Source organism: Leptinotarsa decemlineata, unplaced genomic scaffold, assembly GCF_025532065.1.
Source record: "Leptinotarsa decemlineata unplaced genomic scaffold, Ldec_3_MD MMD2_tig00026330_RagTag_RagTag, whole genome shotgun sequence".
Taxonomy (NCBI): domain Eukaryota; kingdom Metazoa; phylum Arthropoda; class Insecta; order Coleoptera; family Chrysomelidae; genus Leptinotarsa; species Leptinotarsa decemlineata.
The window spans coordinates 1,110,997-1,133,256 of record NW_027412690.1 but is presented as its reverse complement, the minus strand read 5'-3'; the positions used below and the strand labels follow the sequence as shown (position 1 = coordinate 1,133,256).

General features: G+C 37.6%; 2 protein-coding genes across 6 annotated transcripts in view; one reads left to right on the top strand and one right to left on the bottom strand.

Moving 5' to 3' along the window:
- LOC111501902 (transducin-like enhancer protein 4) overlaps window positions 1-22,260 on the top strand; it is a 361,306-nt gene that overhangs the window by 203,807 nt on the left and 135,239 nt on the right. The window lies entirely within an intron of this gene.
- On the bottom strand, window positions 13,799-16,084 carry LOC141485726 (uncharacterized). Its single transcript, XM_074183031.1, has 2 exons — window positions 15,838-16,084; window positions 13,799-15,622 (listed from the first exon to the last, which is right to left on the bottom strand). Exon 2 carries the CDS (start codon window positions 15,608-15,610, stop codon window positions 13,799-13,801), a length of 1,812 nt encoding a protein of 603 aa, XP_074039132.1. The 5' UTR covers window positions 15,611-15,622; window positions 15,838-16,084.

Here is a 22,260-nt window from a genome sequence, read left to right as displayed (position 1 = left end):
CACGTATTAAAATGGATTGAGGGGACATTTACAACAAGCACTGAATATTATGTATAACAAGATGGGCCGAGAAGGAAGGGTGAAACAAGCCCATCCAAATCAGTCGCAGTAATATTTATCTAGAGAAGAGGTGAAGGTGTATTTGAGGTAGAGTTCATTCGGTTGTTGATTTTCTTAAAAATTATCAACAAAGTGAAAATAGATGGAAAATATTTTTTCTATTGTATTAAAAAAAATATGTACCTGACTAATTGTTGAACCACTACATCGTTCATTTAAGAAGCCCTACCAATCAATAAAGTTCATTCATATTATATATGTTCGAATATTTAAAATTTCCGACAAAAAATCTGTTTAAAATCTGTTTAAAATCTGTTTTTCCGTTAATCAGCTGCCGCCCCCATACGAACGACAACTCTCAGAAGTTGAGAAACTTGTGCGAGGGATGATATATTGAAAAGATCTCGCTTGTTTTTTATTATTACATATTTTGGGACTTCAAGAGATCCGTTACTAAACTTGCATGTCTAAATAACGCCGTTATATTACCAGAACGATGAAATATGTATAATTTTTATATTCTTGGACGTAGTCTTACACAATGTCTACTTCAGTTCCCTAGAAAAACTAAGCTTAGATATGCATTTTCATGTTTACCGACCTTAAGCACACAACAATACACGCAGACAAAAGTTTGTATTATAAACACTTTGTACAAACAAATATAGCTTCAGTGGAAACATGAAACGTATTCTCTATTTGCAGTTCCATTTTATTGTCGGTTTGCCTTTCGTATAAAAGCAATTTGTCGGACAAATATCCGTTGTTTTGCTCAGTTGTTGATGTGCCAGTTATTGAGAAACGGTGACGTAGTAATATAAATAATTGTTAGGATTATGGCCACTACCGGGTTACGTTGAAACTATTTGAACAAAGGCAATTGTTTGTTGAGTGCTTGTGGGATATTTCTAAGGCTGATTCTTTATTTTTCTTGGGATTAGAGAGTTGCTTTCACGTTGAATAAGAGGCATATTTGACGTCAGCTTGTACCTGATATATTGGAATTATTCATGATGAGAAAATAAACTCAGATGTGACTTAAATAGGAATCAGAATGGTTTAAAACATGAGTCTATGTATTGAGTTTGAAAATGATTTATTCTCTATTTCTTCCAAAAGGCTTTTGACGCCATTGATCATTACTTACTACTAACTAAATTGAGAGCAGTTGGTTTCTCTGAATCACTAATCGATCTGATGAAATCTTACTTACTCAGTAGAACTCAGTTTGTAGAATATGGAGGGTACACGTCCGATCGATAGTAGCTTGCTCTGGAGTCCCACAAGGCTCCAATCTAGGTCCACTTCTATTTTTAATATTCATCAACGATGTATCACTTGAACTTAGTGCCACCCATCTTCTATTCGCTAACGATTTGAAAACATACAGTCCAGTTACCTGTATTCAAGACTGCTCCATACTACAAAATAATTTAACATCATTAGAGCACTGGTTCACCAGAAATAATCTCAAACTCAACATCAACAAATGCAAAATCCTAACGTTCTCACGTAAACAACAACATCCAATTACTTAGGCCAGTTAATAGTGAGATATAGATTTTCGCAGAAGCCAGACTTGAATTTGAGAAAAATGTCATATTGAACAAGAAATAGGATGAGGCAAGCTAGCAGTGGTGTGGTTCAGACTCATTAATGAAATTTTGTTTCAAGAGAGTGCTAACATTCCAAATGGGTGGCAGAAATAAGGTTCCATATACTGTTTGGCATTCATATGGACCATCGATTCAATGTATTCTAAAATCGGCTCGTGATTTAAACTATCTACTCATTTTATGCTAATAGATTAGTTTGTATCTCTCAACATTTCCTTCGTACGCCTCTGACCTCATCCTCAGATCCTCCTTTGTTATTCATGCCGGTCGCTCTTCCCGGTTTACAAAAAGAAGGAAGCCGTGCAACCGCTTTCCCGAACGCAAGGGAGGACAGCTCCCCCTTTTTCTTTAGCTACTTTACATTAGTTGTGCCGTCCGTCGCCTCGAGAATCCGCACGGCGGCGGCGGCGGACGTTTTTGGAACTTTATAACTACAGGAAGAGGCATTTTGTTCACCATCAATCACACCCCCGCGATCACTCCAGACAGACTTTTTTCTATTGTTCCGTAAATGGTCGGAATCTGTTATCGGTTTTGCTTCGTCTTCTGTCGGATCATAAAAGAAGTCGTTTGTTTTTTTGTTGAATGGGGGAGTGGGTAGTACAGAAGAGGGCGGAACAACAAAAATTGTTATAGAGATCAGTACTCTTCAGGTCTCAGAGAGTGATTAGAATTATTATAACTTTTACAACTACTCTCATCGCACGTGTTTTGGGTTATCAGAAATGAAACTGATCGAAAATATAAGTACCACACGACACTACCCACCAATAGTTATGTTTCTGTTATGAAAAGCAAGGATATGGAAATAGAATGCTAACCTTCAATGGCTCCCTAACTTTCAGAGACTGAAGAAAATCCAGTTATAATGTAATTTATAATCTGAAATTTTTATTGTATTTTCCAGTGTTATATTTTTTTCTACTGTTTTAGACAGTTGTCTTTTTTCAATTTTGAAACATTTATCTTCAACCCCTCTCATTTTTTTATGAAACGTCATAGGCCCCGTTTCATGTACATTTAGTATTATTCTTCATTATGTATTAATATTCTGTGTCCAATGCCTTCGTTAATAATACATTTTTGTTAGTAATTTGATCGGAATTCAACCTCATACACAAGTGAATAAAAATACCCTCGAACAGTCAAGCTGCGTTGGAAGCTCTTGGCTCCCACCGAGCAACGTCTAAATTGGTACCAAATTGTCAAAAACTCTACTCAATAGGAAGACTTAACAAACTGTCTCTGGTCTGCAATCCTGGCCACACTGGCCTGAAAGGTAATAAGGCTGCTGACTCCTTTGCAAAGGAGGGTGCTGCAAGCAGCTTCATCGGACCAGAACCTGTCATTGGCATCGCTTTAGGTTTTGTCAAACAAACATTGAACACCTGGATGGCAATAAGATTTAAAGACTTCTGACGTGGAACCAACACTTGGACAGGATAAAGAGGAAAGCGGAGGTAGCACTGACGCACCTATGGAAAAACATGGGGGCTAAAACCAGACATGGTATATTGGCTATACACCATGGTGGTTAAACCCATGATAACATACGCATCTCTGGTCTGGTGGCCAAAGATGAAGCAGGCGACCGCCAAACTTGCATGTTTGGTAATTACGAGAGCAATGAGAACTACCCCAACAGCTGCATTGGAGACACTCCTGAATCTACCTCCTTTACACTTTGTGATAATGGGGGAGGCCAGGATGGGCCAACTCAGACTGGAAAAGTCTCCGAACTACAAAAGATCGGACCGAACAGAAATTTCAGAACAAGTGAAGGAGCAAATATTGAATATGTGCACGGACCGCATGACACCGAACTACACCTTTAGCACAAACTTCACGGCCAAAATAATAAGCTGTGAAGAGTGGAAGACCATTAGTCATCCCGAAAACATGTTTGGAAAAAACACCTGGTATACAGATGGATTGAAGACCAAACATGGAAAGGGAGCTGGAATATACCGAGCGGATAGAAATCTAAACTACAGCTATCCGCTAGGACTAGGACAGGACATATCCGTCTTTCAGGCGGAAGTGTGTGCAAGGCTTATCAAATTGAGACCTTGAAGAAATGAGCGGATCAATATTTTTACAGACAGCAAGAGCGCACTAGGGGCTCTGACCAACACGAAGGTGACATCAAAACTGGTCTGGGAATGCCATGAAGAACTGAATGAACTTGTAAACAGGAACAAATTGACTTTGTACTGGGTGCCAGGGCATTCACGAATCGCAAGTAATGATAAAGTTGATGAATGCGCTAGACGCGGATAATCAACTTCATATATAGGTCCCGAACCAGCTCTGGGAGTACCAAAATCATTGGTACGAAACCAGATTAGGACATGGACCAATAAGAAGCACACAGAGTACTGGACAAAAGTACTTGACAACAAACAGTAGAACCTTCATTAGGGAACCGTCCGAGAAAAGAACCGAGGAAATGCTTCAATATAGTAGGGATCGGCTCAGAATAATTACAGGGTTACTAACCGGTCATTGTCCGCTTAGAGGACACCTGAATAAAATGGGGCTGTACAACGGAGACCTCAGCTGCAGATTATGCAACGAAGGGATAGAAACAACTCTACACATCTTATGCGAATTTGAGGCACTGAATCACAGGAAGCAGGCAATATATAGACGTATAAAATTACGTCCAGAAGAATATGACGAATACGTAATCTAATCCATCCAATACGTAACCTGTACAAACTAGTACAGGGAACGAGACTGATGGAATGGGTGCCATGGGAGAATAAACACAATAAGCCCAAGAGGCTGCAGTGTTTTCTGGAGACTTGGACTAAATGACAAGTCAGACAGCTCCCAAAGTACAAGAAAAAAGACTTTTGGCAAAATCTTCCAGGATTGGCTGACTCCAAGGCGTTCATTCACCCTACGAAGCTTGGAACCAAACATTTGTTGGACTACAGTAGGGATGAACTACGATGTTTGACAGACCTTTTCACAGGTCACTGTTGTCTGAATCATCATATGCTGTGATTGGGACTGTCGGAAGACAGTATGTCTCGCCTCTGGAAAATGATGAAACAGCAGAGCACATCATTTGTGCCTGCCCCGCTGGGGACCGAATCAGGTTTTCGAGTTAGCAGAGCCGTACTCTTACCATTTGACCTGAAAGATCACTCAACTAATCGGCTTCGTTAAGAAGCTGGGTTTATTTGGTCTAGGTGTGAGCCACAATAAACCCTTGCGGGTTGTGGTGGAGGTCGAATGGATCCACTCACTTTTGACCTAATCTAGTAAATTGATCAACTCAACTTTCACACCTCGTTTTTTACCAGTAACTTATGAATTTCATAACTTATAACAAAACACTATTCTGCCAGATCTGTCGTCAGGCAGCTGTTCTTGTTCTACTAGCGGTTGGACCTTCATGTACGTCTATGGCTGAATCCTCTCGGATCGGATTTTGTGCAAATTTAAAACGTAAGAACACTCGAAGTAAATTTTCCTAGCGGACTCCTAATACTAATCCTGAACTTCATTATCATTTCAAAAGGGATTTTCTATTCTCCGCTCTTATATAAAATATGCAAAAGTTTCCTTCGACTTATTTTTCCTGTCCGGATGCCTCACGAATGATTTCGCCTTTAATTGGTTCTTCCCCGATAGGTCTGAGTTTTACATAATTCCGGCTAGTGGAATGGAAATGCAGGAAAGGATATAACGTTCAACGGCACAAGGGCGTACTCATTTCAGACCTGGATTGGTGGAATTATACGATTTCGTTTGGCTTTCGGTGAAAATTATGAGATTTTGCTTTATGCAAGCTTCAGAATCTTTCGGTAATGAACCCGATCATTTCCCAGAAACTAAGATGTAAGACTAAGAGTACTCGTTTGGTTTTGTGTCTGGCTTGCAGATAATTCTAGACAGATTCAAATAATTCTTTCACTCACCATTAAGTGTAGGTATGTCTAGGTAGCATTGATACTTTAATACTCACGCCTTTCTTTTCATCCCATCTAAAATTTTGTTGGAAGTCCTAGTTCCCCTATCTTGGTTTTGGTGGTGAAACCAATATGGTCAAATCGGATGGGCTTATGTTGAACCCCTTTTTTTAGGTTCATCCTATTATAATATTCAATGCTACATGCATCTTTTCACTATATCAATATAGTTGCGCTGAATTTGCATGAATCAGTCATCCCTCAGCCCAGCACCTCACGTCTAGCATATTCCATACTGAGTCCGTACTATGAATTGGGAAGATAGCATTTGTCTGAATTCAGTTCCTTCATGGAAGCTGTGTGTATTTCCTTCTAACTGAAAATCAACTAAGACCTCGATGAATCATAAAGAAAAGAAGAAACTTTTTCCAAAAGAAAAGTAGACCCCTCTAGTGCTATTTGTGACTCCATCCAATATGATAAAAGTGCTTCAAAATTGAACTCGTTGAAACCCAGAATATTCAATATTGTTATAGGATTTCTGTCACCAAATATCAAGCGGATACATGTTAGTTCATGGCTCAAATTCATGTCTTAGCTTCATCTTGACACGGGGGAATATTTGCAAGTAGCTTTTGGAGCACATAGCATTCGTGGCACACAGGTGCAAATATAACGTATGTCACAGCTGCTTGGTTACACATTTGGGTAATAAAAGAAACAACAATCAGTGCTGGAACATATGCTTCCACGGCCGAAGGCACGATGAAACAGAGCCATATCAGTTAGTTATTGTTGAGAGTTCCATATATAATGTTGGCCCTCTTCATGAATCTGTGTAGATTCATGAAGATTCTGAATCTTATCTCAAGAGTAAAGTTCTCATGAACAGTCGCCGCATAAATTATCGAACAAGTCATATCAGAGTGGTCATCAAGTTATCTGAATATGGATCATGTCAAGGGAACTGTAATGAATAGACAACTCATACAGTAGGCAGCCAACTTCTTTCTTAACACCAGTCCATCAACTCTCGAAACAAACATTCCGATAATTGGAGTTTGTTCTACTAAGATATGACCGGAGTGCCAGGACGTCATAATTGAACCCGCGAAAAATCACCTATGTAGAAATTGCCCTTAGTTCTGAAGTATTATATATCTACCGGGTATATACTGATTCAGGCTCGCCTCTATAATTTCTTTGTCATTCCTGGCATCAATGTGGAATTTTGGTGGTTCAAATGGTATCAAAACCGTGGATTGATTGGATCAAAAATATTTTTGTAGCATTTTCAGTTTCATAGAAAATCACCGTAACTTAGGAATTTCAATATTAAACAATCAGTATAGTTATAATTGTTTTGTATTCGGCAGTTAGTTTTACATACAAACGTCCTATTTTGGCGGGTAAATATTGTAAAGTACAAAAAAAAGGGCTTTGATCACATAATAATATTTGATTTGCTTCCATAATCCATGTGGAAATTGAATCAGTTATCCTATATTTTGCAAGATTCCGTGAACAGAAACGTAATTTTTTTGTTAAGATTGGAATATGAGTTTTTGCATAAATTACAGTGGTGACGATGTAAGAATGCACATGCGTTGTCAATAAAATAGGCAATAAAACACATACTTTTGTAAAACATAATTTTCTTCTGTACGTGTAAAATAAAAATTGTGTTTAATCACGGAGAGCTCTTGTTTCAGGCCATTTGATAGTTTAGACTAGACAGTGGTTACCATATTGTTCATTGAAAAGTTTATAAAATTTCAATTTTTTTTTACTACTCTAATAGTTGTTTCCACAAGTAATGAGCTGTAGGCATATTTTACAGTAGTAAAGTAAATTTTACATCGTAATTATAAATTTCAATTCCGAATTGGAAATAGCTCTAATGCTCTGCATTCTGGAAAACATAAATTGCCATATAACGGAGTTGATTTTGAGTTTAGTGAATGATTAATAAAGTGCTGACGAATTTCATGAAATTCACTATTAATGATATCCAAAAATTGAAGTAATTGTTCATTAAAACGTTGGACTGTTCGGAGCAATAGCCACATTATTTTCTTTACATTAGTTTGTGTCAATTTATATATTTATATCGGATGCACAAATTGATGAAGAATGCGCATTATTTCGCCGATCCAACTGTATATGTTTATGATTTTCGTCAAGTTTCGTGTTTCTTTTTTGCTGACTGATGAATTTTCTAACTTATGATCATATTGTGTCAGATATCTCGTTTACTTGAAATGACTATACGTAGTTATAATTTTAGTTGATAAAAGTTGATTTTAGCACTACTTTAGAAGAGATCGATTTTGATAAAATGTATAACATGGAGGATTTGAATTGTAAAGTTGATTTTTTTCAACTCAAATATCCTTCGCATTTTTAGTATTTTTGCATCAGTAAGAACCGTGAAAATTTCCAAAAACAAAGCTCCTTGGTTACCAGAAAATTTAAAACTTTTGATGAAGTTAAGAGATAGGGCTTTAGTAACATACATGAAAAACAACTCCGTACATTAGTGGAATTATTATAAGGATTTGAGAAATCTCACGAACAAAATGATAAACCTTTAGAAAAAAGCGTACTTATAATTCAGTTTACGAAATAAAAAATAACTAATAACTGCAAACGGAGTTGAGTTACCTCTTAAGGATATTTCTAAAAACTTAGGACTATACCTCGACAGTTCTTCAAGATTCACACAACATGTATCGCAAATTCTGAAACTAGGGTACAGCAATCTCAAAATGATATATTCTAATGGAACACTGTTGAACAAAAAAAAAAACAAAATGACCTTGTGCGAATCTTCAGTATTGTCACATGTTTGCGAACGTAGTATATGGTCCCAATCTCTTTCAAGCTGACGAAAATAGATTCCCCTAGTTTATAAAAACGTAAGGTAACGAGGTAAGGTAAGGTAAGAAAGTTGAAGCATTGAGAAAACACACTTGCGTTCTAGATAAAAAGTAAGTTCAGGTAATGTCGGTAAGGCAAAGTAACGCAAGGTAACAAGTCGACTATTTTCAACTTTCTACGTTGCGTTCTTACCTCCGACCAATCAGAAAGCACCATACTACGAACTTTGACGGATATATCCGAATGGTGTAAACGTAATGTCACCAGATAATTTTAAACGTCACATTGTGAAATTTGATTTTTCTTTCGATGGATGTAAATACAAAAATTGCCGCGATCGTGTCGATGATAAGTGTGTATCTTTAACTCAAGAGAAAGAAACGAAAGGAGAGGAGGTTTAATGTTAGACCCATTCTGAGAAGCAGAAAGACTCAGGTGTACACAAGAATGAATAAAATATATTTTGAACATTTAGTGAAATTATTAGCGCCTTCATTGTTAAAAAAATATATGGATCGATATCTCCAGAAGAGAAATTGGCTATTACACTCCAGTAAAGTGAATTGTTGAAATTGTATTTAACAAATTTGTTCAGTTATTTATCGCAAGAAATTTGGGAAAGACCACAATCCATAAAATCATTGAGGAAATTTGCGGAAATTTTAGCCCCAATATATCTTTGACATTGCTCCTATGTTAGCCCTATTATTTTGGCAATCACCTGCCGTGCCTTCTCCTTCATTAATTTGTTTTAATTTTTTTTATCATAAATTATTGGGTATTGTTCTATTAATGATATAAAATATGCGTCTTCCATAATATTATACAAATGAAAGTTATTTATTTCATATGAATGATTGCTGTTGTCAAGATTATGGAAATTGAATTCAATGTCAATATTTGTTTATGTATTCCTGCCAACCAAAACCTATAATCACTTTGGCAATTCTTCATACTTTACTTTTTCGTGAACGTCAAAAAACGGATACCTCACTTTACCTCTCTGCATTACATTACCTTACCTTACCTTGCATTATTATAAACTAGGGGTTACAAAAGCTACATAATTCATTTGTGAGGCTGATAACTGGAACAAAAAGACGCGACCATATATCACACCATTGGAAAGTTATATCGGATGGCTACATATGGAGTCTTGTTTCATAAAATAATCAATGACAAGAAACCAAGTTATCTTAATAGAAAAATCAGTTACAGGACGGACGTACACAACCTCAATCTTCGATTCCCAAATCAGCTTACCACACCAAAACATAAAACCTCTCAATTCAGAGGTTCTTTTTCATTTTTTCAACCCTGGCTATACAACCAGTTACCGAATGGATATATGCATATTTCTTCTGGTGCGCTGAAAAAGAAACTTAAGAGAGATATTTTACTGGGTATTTTCACTATATCTTGAGACCTGTCAAGTAGGCATTTTAATATCTATCTATATCATTTCTTATATACCATACAGTTATAAATTGTTATTTATTTATTCTCACTCAATAAGTATGTCCGTCATTTGTATTTATGCATAATTATCATTTTTGAAATTAAATTGTTAATAGGAATGAGGTTGGATGGAAGAGCAAGTTTTGTCCACGTGTGAACATGGGCGAAAAATGAATCCTTCCATTTGATAATAGCTATATATGTACTGATTACTTATGTATGAACTTATCAATAAAACCAATTATCACTATTATTATTATTATTAATCAACTATAAGGCCAGAGTTAGTGCGAACTTCTGTAAAATACTCTTCGTCTCATCCGAACCTGGTTGAACTATTTCCAAGCATACCCAATAAGAATCTAATTCTATAGAAGTTTCCATGGAATTCCTGAAGTTTCCGCAACGTTTGTTCCGAATTCCCAGCTCGTAACAGTAATACAACCCAATCAAACCGTGAAAGTCGAAGAAACTATACACCCGCCAGAAGAGAATACACGTCTCCTAATTCTCTTCCCGCTCGTTTGGCGAACACACCTCTGAGCACTCGGAACACTTCCGACCGAATTACCGCGGCGCCATCTGGCGGCTTTTTTCCGCAAATGGATTGCATTTGTTAAATTTCTCGGAAGCGGTGTGCGAGCGAGAGTAAATTTGAGCAAGACTTGTGTGAACTCGCCCGACCATAGTGTAGAGTAATCCGGAAAGCGCAAAAACTCGATATGGAAGAGTCTCTCCTGAATATCAATGCGTTATTCTTTCTCCGCGCTCGAGGGAGATGAGGTGGATATGCAATTTGTTGAAAGGGATGCGATTCTGTCTGCTCGCTCGGAATGGAATTCTTGTCGACAGGGAACAGGAGCGTACTGAAATTCGAGAATACATCTGAAATGTTTCGATAGCTATAATTATATAATGTATATAATGGAATTGGCCGATACTTGATGAACATCCATAACTAACGTATTCAAAAAACACTTTATTGTAAGATTTTCACTAAACAATTTTACAAAAACGCGACACGTGTTTCACCATACAATGGCTTCTTCGGGCGTGTCTTTACGAAACACGTGTTGCGTTTTTGTAAAATCGTTTTGTGAAAATCTAACAATAAAGTTTTTTTTTAAATACGTTATTATACGTTAAAAAGTTTTGTCACAGTAGCTCACATTATGGCCGGAAGTATTCAATTTCTTCCTTGTGATTTCAGTTATTGGAATCTCATTGCTTTTGTAACAGTCGTATATTGTTTTTTTAATAATTTTATCAGATGAACATCTAAAGGTTATATCACATCGCGTCTTGCGTTCATAAGGTTTGTTTTTGACTATCTTAAGTATAGTTGGGAGAGGAATTTCGGTCAAATCTGATGTTGCTTGTAATAGTTTGTTTCTCTCGATACCAAACTTGAGATGTAGATTCTTATATACATTGAAACATACTCTCTGTGCTTCAATATTCAAATGCATCCGAATCGTATTCCCTGGTATCTCTTTTTCGCGTTGTTCACCATCGCTATTGGAATCACTACACTGGAAAAAGTCTGCGTTGTTATCACACACATTATTACTATTAGTACTTGTTTAAGGACGCCACATTTTAAACATTTAAGTAATTATAACTACACCAATATAGAATTTCAACACTCAAATTGCGATCGATTCATGAATTGAATACGATGGTGATGATCATCCCTGCATTCCCGATTTATATTCGTCACCATAACACGACTTCAAATTTAATTTTATGACTCTTCAGCCAATCATGAAACTCGGTTAGTAAAAATTACCAATATGAACCGCCAAATTTACGGTCCACGTGGACCGTAAATTTGGCCGGTTCATTTTTATGTATTGGTTTTTTTGGCCTCTGAGAGTGCCGACAACTTTAAGACTCCGACTATACCTAAGACTCCGACTATACCTCAACATGTCATTAACAAAATTTTTAGAGCATTTGATCAGGAATTATCGGGCAGCTCTTGTTCCAGTCATTGTAATTTGCACGGGTTAAATTTCATGCTTATAAAAATGTTTGGACTGTTCTGAAATTTGTGATTTTTCCACCTCTTGAGGGTGACTGGGGTGGAAGGAAGGTTGAACATTCCAAGTCCAAATGACCATTCAATAATCAAATCGACCCGTCCAAGAATTTTTCCGAACTACTTCTCTCTAAGTCGTGGTTCCAATAATTGCCGATATCTGACTTCCTCCATCCCATCCCTTTCATCATTCAAGTTCGAATCACCGAGTTTGAACAGTTGCTACATGCCGAATTGGAATCCTAACTAACAAAGCCCCATTCGACAATATTGACAACGGTTTTCCCGAACCCGAAATGCTTCCTCCGTTCATTCGACACACCCAATTAGTCTCGGCCTCATCAAAATTCATCATCGATAAAACGGAGCGAGCTGCCGGAACTAAATCGGCAGGGTGAGTTGTTAGCGAAGCCATTCCTATCACGGTCGGCTATGATATCCTGTCGCTCGTCTAGGAAGACATGATGTAATTATGTAAAACGTCTGGACGCGCAGCGCTACGAATGCTACGAGAGGCTACGGCTCTGAGGGGAGAATGAGTTTATCGACGATGACATCCTTTCGAGTTAACCACCAGAACGACGCTCTATTAGATTGTCGTCTCTCACGTACGAGATACGAGTGTGTTGTACTTATCGGATTAGGGGTGGATTTTAATGAAAATACTGTTATGACCCTGATAGGGACAGTGGTACTGCTCGTAACTAGAAGAAGGAAACTCTCTAAGAATTATGGGCTAACATGTATCTACACGCGCAGGAAAAAAGGTCTTCAAATAACTATTACCATATCATCTGGTCCCAAGTCAAACAACAAACGTTAAACTATTACCAAAACTTATTTATGAACACTCATGATTATGAATAATTCCCCTCAAAGTTGTTTGAGACGGCTCTATCGCTTGCAACGATAGAAATCAGAAAATTATGAATCACCCATGTCAAATATTTCCCAAAGCGGAAAAAAGATGGTGTTCAAAGTGTGAAAATAGTCTATCATGTAAATATAATCACTAATAAAAGTACGAGAGTTCAGTAGTGTCACGTTGATAAAGTATTATACAGACTTGGCAGACTCCCAAGTAGGGCTAAGTGGGGTAAATGTAAACGATTTTTGCATTTCATAATTGAACATAAAATATGTCGAGTTGAACAAAAAATTATTGATAACTGTAATAGTACCCACACCGTTCCATCTGTTTCGAACATTTTTCCCAAATTTCAACTTTCAACTTCATGTGAGTGTTTTTCTGAGTTTCAACAGCTGTTTACAATTACCCCATCAAAAAAATAGACTCTACCTTATATAGGGGTAAATGGAAACACGTTATTCGGATTCCTATCAGTTTATTGGTGAATCTAGTAGGGGGAAATATGAACAGCAATGAGAATAAGCATTTTGACTTCACATAATATACTTTACTTGCCTGTTCACAATTACCCCTATGATATTTGGTACCTACGTCTGAACCCCGGTATAACGTACAGTTTACTAAAATAATGAAGGTCAGTTTAGTATAAACGAGTTTAATGCTTACAAAATCATTTTAATGACAAAATTGAGTCAAAACAAATGTTATTTTTCAAAAACACTCACTGATCCAGGAAATATATGAATTGTTTTCCTTTCTTTAATTGAAATTTCTGGATCAGGTAACAAGGCTTCGATCATTTCAAATTCAATTGAAGATATATCAGTTTCTTTCTCAATATATTCAGCTCCAATTCTGTCATTGCGTCTGAATCCAACAATTTCAATGTCTCCAGTTTCTTCATCTACATCACGCACACGACAGACATATTTATAGGATATGCTACTCCTCAGTGCCACTGAGGCAGTCTATATTCTACCTCTGGATAGGTTTTAGATACAACTTCTTCTGCCCCTTCATCTTCATTGAGGTCTCCTTCAGAGTCTTCATCATAAGGAATCACTTCGTTCTCTTCCTCGCTTTCACTATCTTCCTTGCGCTTTCTCTTGAGCTTTTCATTGGTATTCTTTTTCATGCGGGGTCTACATTTTCGTGTGGCTTTTTCTATTTTCCTGCTTTCTGCTTCTTTCAATCGCTCTAAAACTTCTTCAGTCGTTAATACCTCTCCATACTTGTCCTGTTTCAATCTTGGAATGACCTTCTTCGGCTCAGCAGAAGTTTTGCTAGAGTCAACGTTCAAAGTTTTAACGATTGCTGATGAAAACATACCAATGATATCTGAAGCTACAGTGATACGATTAGTATTTGAATCAGCAGGTGTAAACGGAATTGATTGAAGTTGTTTCACTTCCGCTTCTTCTGGAATTTCTTCACTGTCATTCGATTCTGGTTCGACATCAGTGATTTCACACTGTAGAATTTGACCATTTTGTTTATCAGCTTTTCGCTGCTGTTCTTTGAATCTCATTAGATCAGTAGGATTGAATTCATCCTCTGGAAACTTTTCAGCGTTGACTGGAAATATTCCAGTGGTAACAAATCCGCTAATAATATTTTTTTCAGTGAAAGACTCTTTCCAGACTTCCCCCAGAAGTTCGGTGAATTCATTTTTCTTCAATCGCCCTGCTCCAAGCCCCATGTGTTTCTTTCCATGGGCAATGAGTTTTTTCTCCCAGCAGGTTTTCACCGGACCGAAAACACATTTATCTAACGGCTGAAGCCTGTCTGTCAAATGGCTTGGAAACTTGAATAGTATGATTTTATTTTCGAGTGCACATTCAATGATTCTCAAACTTATGTGACTTTTGTGTCCATCGTACAAAAGTAACGCATTCAGGTCTGGTAGATTTTTGACATCTCTCAAATTTTTCACCCATTTGACAAATACAGTTTCAAACCAGTTGAAGAACTGGGCTTCTTCCATCCATCCATTGGTGGACACAGAATAAACAGTTCCTGGATAGGCCTTGGGTGAGGTCCATCTAGCTTGCACTGCACCGCCTTTGAAAACGATAAAGGGCGGCAAAAATGAACCATCAGACGCTACACAAGCTAAGACACTTGTTGACTCCCTTCCAGACCCACCAGAAACTCTTGACAAGGTCTTTCCTCGTTCCCCAATGGCCTTTATCCTGGAGGGATCATTTCCAAAACCGCTTTCATCAGCATTAAAAACAAATGCAGCATCATCAATTCTTTCTTTAATAACCACCTCTTTTAATTTTCTATAGAAATTATAGATTACTTCTGGTTTTCTCTGATCCTTTCTTGCTTTATGAAGATGCTCAGGCTTTTTGAATGACAAAGTTTTATTTCTATTCATGAAGCTATAATACCAGTCTAAGCCAGGCCGGCCATCCTTGAAAGGTGTTTTCAAATGTCTTTGTTGGACAAATGTTGCAATGAGGTCTCGTAACTCTTCTTTGTTACATGGATAACCCATCCGTGCTCGAGCTTTCAAACATTCCACTATTTGCTCCTCTACTTCGGTACTTAAGGCAGTAGACCGTCCTGCTCCCATTTTGGTTTCAGGTACATTTCGGCCCTTTATTCTATGGAATATAACTGCTACGGGAATATTATATTCTTGTGAGGCTTGACGATAAGTTGAATTTTTATTTTTCACGTCACTGACTGCCCTCAGGAGATCGTCTTTAGAGTATCTCTCCGTCGTCTTCTTCTTTATATATTTTCTAGGCATCCTTCTGTTTGTCTGGAATTAAATAAATGCGCTTTTGTAGTGGTAAAGTGTTGTTTACATTTACCCCAAATTGGCGTTCACATTTACCCCTTGTGCATATTTCAAAGGGGTAATTGTAAACACTCATTTGCTCAATTCACAATGATAATTTGGAGGTTAGTTCCATGAAATATACTTCTTCACATCAAATCACTACCATCGCAAGCAATATTCACTTGAATACTCACCTCGAAGCACTTTAAACACTAACTACCGGTACTAGTGTCCAAAACGAATTATAAATGTTTTAACACCATCGAAAACTTTTCGTCAATGCAGACATAAAAACAACTGTACGGAACGAAGACATGCGGCTACATTACCGGCTGGAGTGTGTCGACAAGCGTTAGCGCGCGAAAGTGAACAATTTTGAATACTTTATAATACACAGAGTTGTTTCCAATTACCCCGAGTTCACATTTACCCCACTTAGCCCTAACAGTCGTTTATTCAGTATTAGATCAAAAGCAACAATGCGACAGGAAGAGTTTCACTGTGACAGTAATAATTAAAAAGTGTAGCGTTAAATTTTTGAGGCATGGATCTTATTAATTGTAGAATAGGATAAAGCCGATAGTCTTAATAACAAACAAGTGAAAATCTAAATAGTATTGTATCAAACCGTTGCATATGGAAAATAATCAACCACAAAATATATGTTTAATATGTTTCCATTGAGTTCCCACAGGGATAATATCTGGTCCCAAATTCTTCATTACCGATTTGAAAAACTTCATTCTGGATTTCTTTATAAGCAGTGCACATTATCAGCTCCAATTTCGCCAAAGATCTCTAGAATTTATTTTGTTGATAACCGATGGAAATTCTGGTTGTTTCAGATCTATTCAATTTTTCATTAGTTAATTGTGGGTTGATTATCTCATAAAAAAGTCGTTAGTATTTCTTAAAACAGGTTCAAGTAAAAACATATCTAAAAACACCAGCCTGCAGAATTTGTCTATGACCTCTTCAATGTAACACAATATAACCATCATAGAAATGAAATTCAACACCTGAAAACATATGAGGATTATGCCACAGACCACTCGATTTTCCGCAAACTTATCCTCGTTCAATGCCATTTCGAATAAACTCCGTATCTCGCCCCTATGACACGGAACGCTCAACCGAAGGCGAAATCCAAACCCTAACCATCCCGTCGCATTCAATTCAGGACTTCCAGATGACTGAAACCGACCGAGTACGTTTCAGATCAGCGAACTTCCTTCTCAGATAATCTTCCGAATTGAAACTTTTCCTCAAAGAACCGAAAAGGTCCGCTATTAGATCCAATCCACTCCACTTTATCAGACCACAAAGGCCAGAAGATCTCAATAACCCCCTCAGGTCAGCCTCTAACGGAGCCGAACCACCCCACAAATATTTTACAACTGGGTCTCCAATTTTCTTGTTCAATCTCGAGAGTTCGCCGGGTAAAACAATTTAACGCTGCGGTCTGAATGCGAAATCACGGCCATCGCGGACAAACGCCTGGAGTTTATGGCTAGTCCGGGAAAAATCATTGAAAATTGGTAAAGATTGAAAATACAATATGTGGTGATTTCAACTGTCTATTGTTACAATCAATTTTATGCCGAAAAAAGTTTTTAGGCTTTCATTTTTCCATCTTTGTACAAAAAATTATGGGAAACTTCCAAAGAAAGAAAGAAAGCACTCTACAAAAACTAATCTCTCATATGAATATGCCTCTTTCATTTTTATGGAAGTTCAAGGAAAGTTCAAGGACGCCAAGGAAGATTACAGGAGGATGAGAGTCACTGATAGAAAGACAATCCTATGAACCAATTGGTTTCTTCTTCTGAACACGGCCAAGAGAACAAACCATGCACGAATGTAGCTGCAAATTATTTCACTGATGAAGAATATCAGGAAATAGAGATTATGGATTGGTAAGGAGGTCCAAAGTAAGTAGGTCTCTTTTACCCACACCTATTTGAAACGCAACGAATAGAGAAAGCTTCTGAAGCCGAATAGTTCATTTTGCGAAGAGATCTACAGATATATCATTTTCCAGAGACAAGCACGCGCAGTCTTTCTGGTAGATTGTATCTATATTCTGAAACTTCTATAGAAATCCGGCTATTCAGTTTTATATTGGCAAGGTCTAAGGACGCCAAGGACGGGTTCTGTTCCCATGATTGCAGCTTCTCCCTTGTAAGGAAATCATCACCTTCAATCCCTCCAGGCTTTCAGTGCCTATTGGCTATAAGAGAATGCCTTCATTGATTTATGCGTGAGGTTGATTCCCACATTTTTTTATTTGAAGATGGAGAAGCCAAAATTGACAACTGACTTTGATATTTGTGAATGAATAGACCAGGACCTTATAATCTACTTCAAGGTATCCCTATTTTCATAAGTGGAGCTTCAATTTTTTATATTTCATGAATGAAATAATATTAGGGTGAACACTAGTTTGTGAAAATGTAATAAACCTTATAAAATCGTCGTCAACCATGAATGTAAAAGAAATATTTGATAATGATAGTCTAATATTTTTAAGAACTTCTGTTGAAAATGAAAAACCTACTCACAAAGAACTATATGTTTCACAACCAAAAAGGATCCTATTCTCGGAATGTCGCAACTTTTCCCGGAGTATAACTTAAGTGCGGATATTCAGGAGAAGAAAACGTTCACATCCACTTACTTTACCGCGAGGATTTCCACGTTCGTGTCGGAATTTTCGCCGCTGTCAATCCACTTATCCTTCCTTTTCCCGTTCTTATCGCCCCCCGCATGAAATATTTATATTCGAATTTCGACGTTTGCTTCTGCTTTATGCATGAGACGGCAAATCTTGGAATTGTGTACGCTCCGAAGATATTTCATCTTTGCTGATATTTATGTTTTGTGTAGCTATATTCTGGAGTGATTTTTTGTTTATTTGCGTTACATGTTTATCGTCACAATGAAGGAATTGATGGCAAACTAGGTTCGATTGAAGATGGGAAAGATTATTCGTGCTTCTTGAGAAGTAGCAGCAATAATATCAGGACTATTTCCCCAGTATTAGGTTAGGTCTAAAGTGAGTGGGTATATTCGACCCTCCACCGCAACCCGCAAGGGTTTATTGTGGCTCACACCCATTCACACTCGTCCAAATAAACCCAGCTTCTTGATGAAGTCAATTAGTTTGTATGGTGAGTGGTCTTTCACGTTAGATGGTAAGAGTACGGCTCTGCTGCACTCTAAAAACCTGATTCGGTCCCCAGCGGGGCAGGCACAAAGTTTATGCTCTGGTGTTTCATCGTTAATGAGGTAGTCGGATAGTCAAGGTGCAAGATTCCCACCTTGATACCCGCGACAACCTTCCCATATTAGGGGTTTTTGCACGTCAGCTAAACCTGACGATGCCTTAGATTCCACCGTGCAGGACTTTTTTGCCTCTGGTTTTGGTGAAACATCATTTGAGCGCAAACGTTTGCTTACCTGCTCATGGGGTGCAAGTCGGTTTCATAAGGTACCCCGCTCTTGAAGAGACGACTCAGTCGTTCACTCTGTTCATAAAAGTCTCACGAGTAGCTAGGGAAAGAAGGTCAATCACGGCAGAGCCCCGCATTACCGTGACAAGGCGATGCTACGACGAGATCTCGAAGGTTCCGTAAAGACAGTATTACTAAGAAATTAAACAATAAATACTCAATAAACTCCATTGTTCAATGAAGTGATGTTATTGAGAAACTATGTAATAATAAAAAATAACAAATAATACATAGGGTAAAACCAGAGCCCAAAAACAAAGCATTCATTATCCAACATCACACCGTGCTGCCTCAATCAACGATGGTCTCATTAGTGGTGCTAGGCTGAATCTCGATTGCATTGTTGGTCTCAACTATTCTTGAAAGGACACACCTGAGTAGTGAAAGGTGATGACATTTCTCCTCATGAAGACGTCATCTACGGGATCGCTGATATTCGTGGAATCCATCTATGGGATCGTGATATTTGTGGACTGAGTCTTCTGTCGATTGCATAGATGGCATCTTCGTAGTTTACTACTCAGGTTTGTCCTATAAGGACAATTGAGTCAAACATTGAATGTTTCATTCAACCTAGCACCACTGATGACTTTTATGGTAGGTCCAAACAGCTCGATCCAATGTTGGATACGAATGCTTTGTTTTTGAGCTTTGGTTTCATCTTTTTGGCTCGTGAAAGACGGGATGAATCTCGATCGGCGATCGATGTCAAAGCTTGGTTTTGCAACTGACCGCCGCCTAGTTTTTAAAGACTGAACTCAGTAAAAAAATAATTTGTTATAGGATTGGAAAACTTCCTGGTGGTGGTTCAATTCTTATAGTGCTTCAGTAATTTTTCGGTAATTGTCAAGTGCTGTGTATGTAATAATGATAGACCAAATGATATACATAATATTGAAACTGATGATCTGATCAAGTTTAAACTTTCAAGTGGATGAAATTGAAGATTAAAATTGAATTTGGAATACATATAGGTGAAAGTCTAGGAAATATATTTGCTAATATATAACAGACCATCGTGAGGTTATACAATATTGTGAAATAACTGGTATCTACTTGAATAATTGATAACAGTATATTACTGCAAATAAATCCTATTCGAAACGTCCAATGTACTGACACATTAATGAAGTTCATCTTCAGATCGACCACTAGATGAAAACATATTTCATATGTTGAAAGTTGTTGTAATAAACCTTCAAATACATTTTTCGGTGTACCAGTAGATATTGAAATTATGGTAAAATTGATCTAGTATTATCAACATTTGTGCTTCTGGTATTCATTATAGAATGAAAAGTAAACCTGTTAAGTTGATGGGGACTCAAAAGTTGGAGTCCGTTTGATAAAGCTCCATATAAGTGAAATGAAATAACTTTGACACATATCCATAACAAGAGATGTACTGAATTTTTGTGTGATCCCTGATTCTTACCCAATTTTTTTCATCAAATAATTATACATAAATCGGTACATAAATAATCTACTGTTTCTGAATCGAACAAATGCTTCAAATTCCGAATAGAACAAAGATAACAATCCATCCCTAATCTATTTACACTCCGGCCACCACATTCCCATCCACTTTCGATTCTTCGCGAAACCGCCACCCGAATTTCCCGATCGATCGGAAAGTCAAATAAGATTTTCTCCGGCAATAGCTACCCTCCATCCCATATGACTGGGGCTGGAAGAAGGAATTCCCTACTCCACTTAATTTTCCTGTCGGGAATTGGCGGGCCTCCGCCCGATAAAGGCTAAAGGTGATTGGAATGTTGATTAAGAGGAGAGAGAGAGCGTCGAGTATATCCTGAGGGATTTTGCTTTCGCCTTGTCCGATCGGAAAAATAATGTGTTAGTCTGTGGGTAATGTAGAGAGGATAACGCCGATAAGAAATATTGTCTGTTTAATTCCATTCCGAATCTGTGCCACGAAAAATTGTTCGTGAACAAAGGGAGCTCATTATATTTGAAAATCAACGTAGAGGCGAAATGGTCGATAGTAAAAGTTTAAAGATACTATTCGTATCAAAGCTGTTATAGCGATTTATATGTACGCACATCTCTCAGTTGGACTAGAGATTCAGTCTCGCTCTTTTGGAAAAGGTTATTTACATATAATATCGCTGTGGACATGTGACAAGATCTGTGAAAATCTTTATTTTGGGCTTGAAACCCAAACATATCGCAGTAATTACTGGGACGCAGCAGTAAAGCTCTTTAGTATATAAACACAGGCTTACCACATCATTCTGGAAATGAATTTTGACTTAATAATAGTAACATTCACCTAGGACAGGATATACAGTTCTTATCCCCAGTAGAATACCAGACCCTCTGGGAGAAGCAAATACTTAGAACAGATAGCTGTTAGTTCGCAGGTGGACCAAAAACTCCTTCAGGATCTGGTGCAGATGTATAATAAGGACAGACGTTTCAGTCTCCTTAGTGACCTAGCCGACATTACTTCATTGATCTAACGTATTCCAAAAACACTTTATTGTGAGATTTTCACTAAATTGTTTTACAAAAACGCAACACGTGTTTCGCCATACAATGGCTTCATCTGGCGAGGAAAGACACGCCAGATGAAGCCATTGTATGGCGAAACACGTGTTGCGTTTTTGTAAAACAATTTAGTGAAAATCTCACAATAAAGTGTTTTTGGAATACGTTAGTTATGGATTTTCATCAAGTATCGGCCGATTCCATCATATTTCATTGATCTATGAAAATATTCTCGTATAACCAAGCGGTTGTGGAAGCACTAGTCTCTCTATGAGCACCGTCAAAGTTGGTATTGAACCAAAATATACTCTTTTTTATAGGGAGATTTAACAAAAGGTCTGTGTACTTGTGATGCACTGTTTGGAACCTTTGGTGAAGTAATGAATATTACTGGAGTTCAGTCTCAACACCAAACCCTTATTTTTAACACTTCGGCACGTATTTCAATCACCAAGTGATCATCTTCAAGAGGTAGATTGAAACAGTTTTAATCTTCTCAATACCAAACCAAGTGGCCATCTTCAAGAGGAAGATTAAAACAGTTTTGATCTTCATCTTGAAGATGATCACCTGGTGATTGAAACGCGTGTAGAGATG

Excerpts from the sequence above, each read along its gene's own strand:
- LOC141485726 (XM_074183031.1), bottom strand. The coding sequence starts at position 15,610 with ATGCCTAGAAAATATATAAAGAAGAAGACGACGGAGAGATACTCTAAA.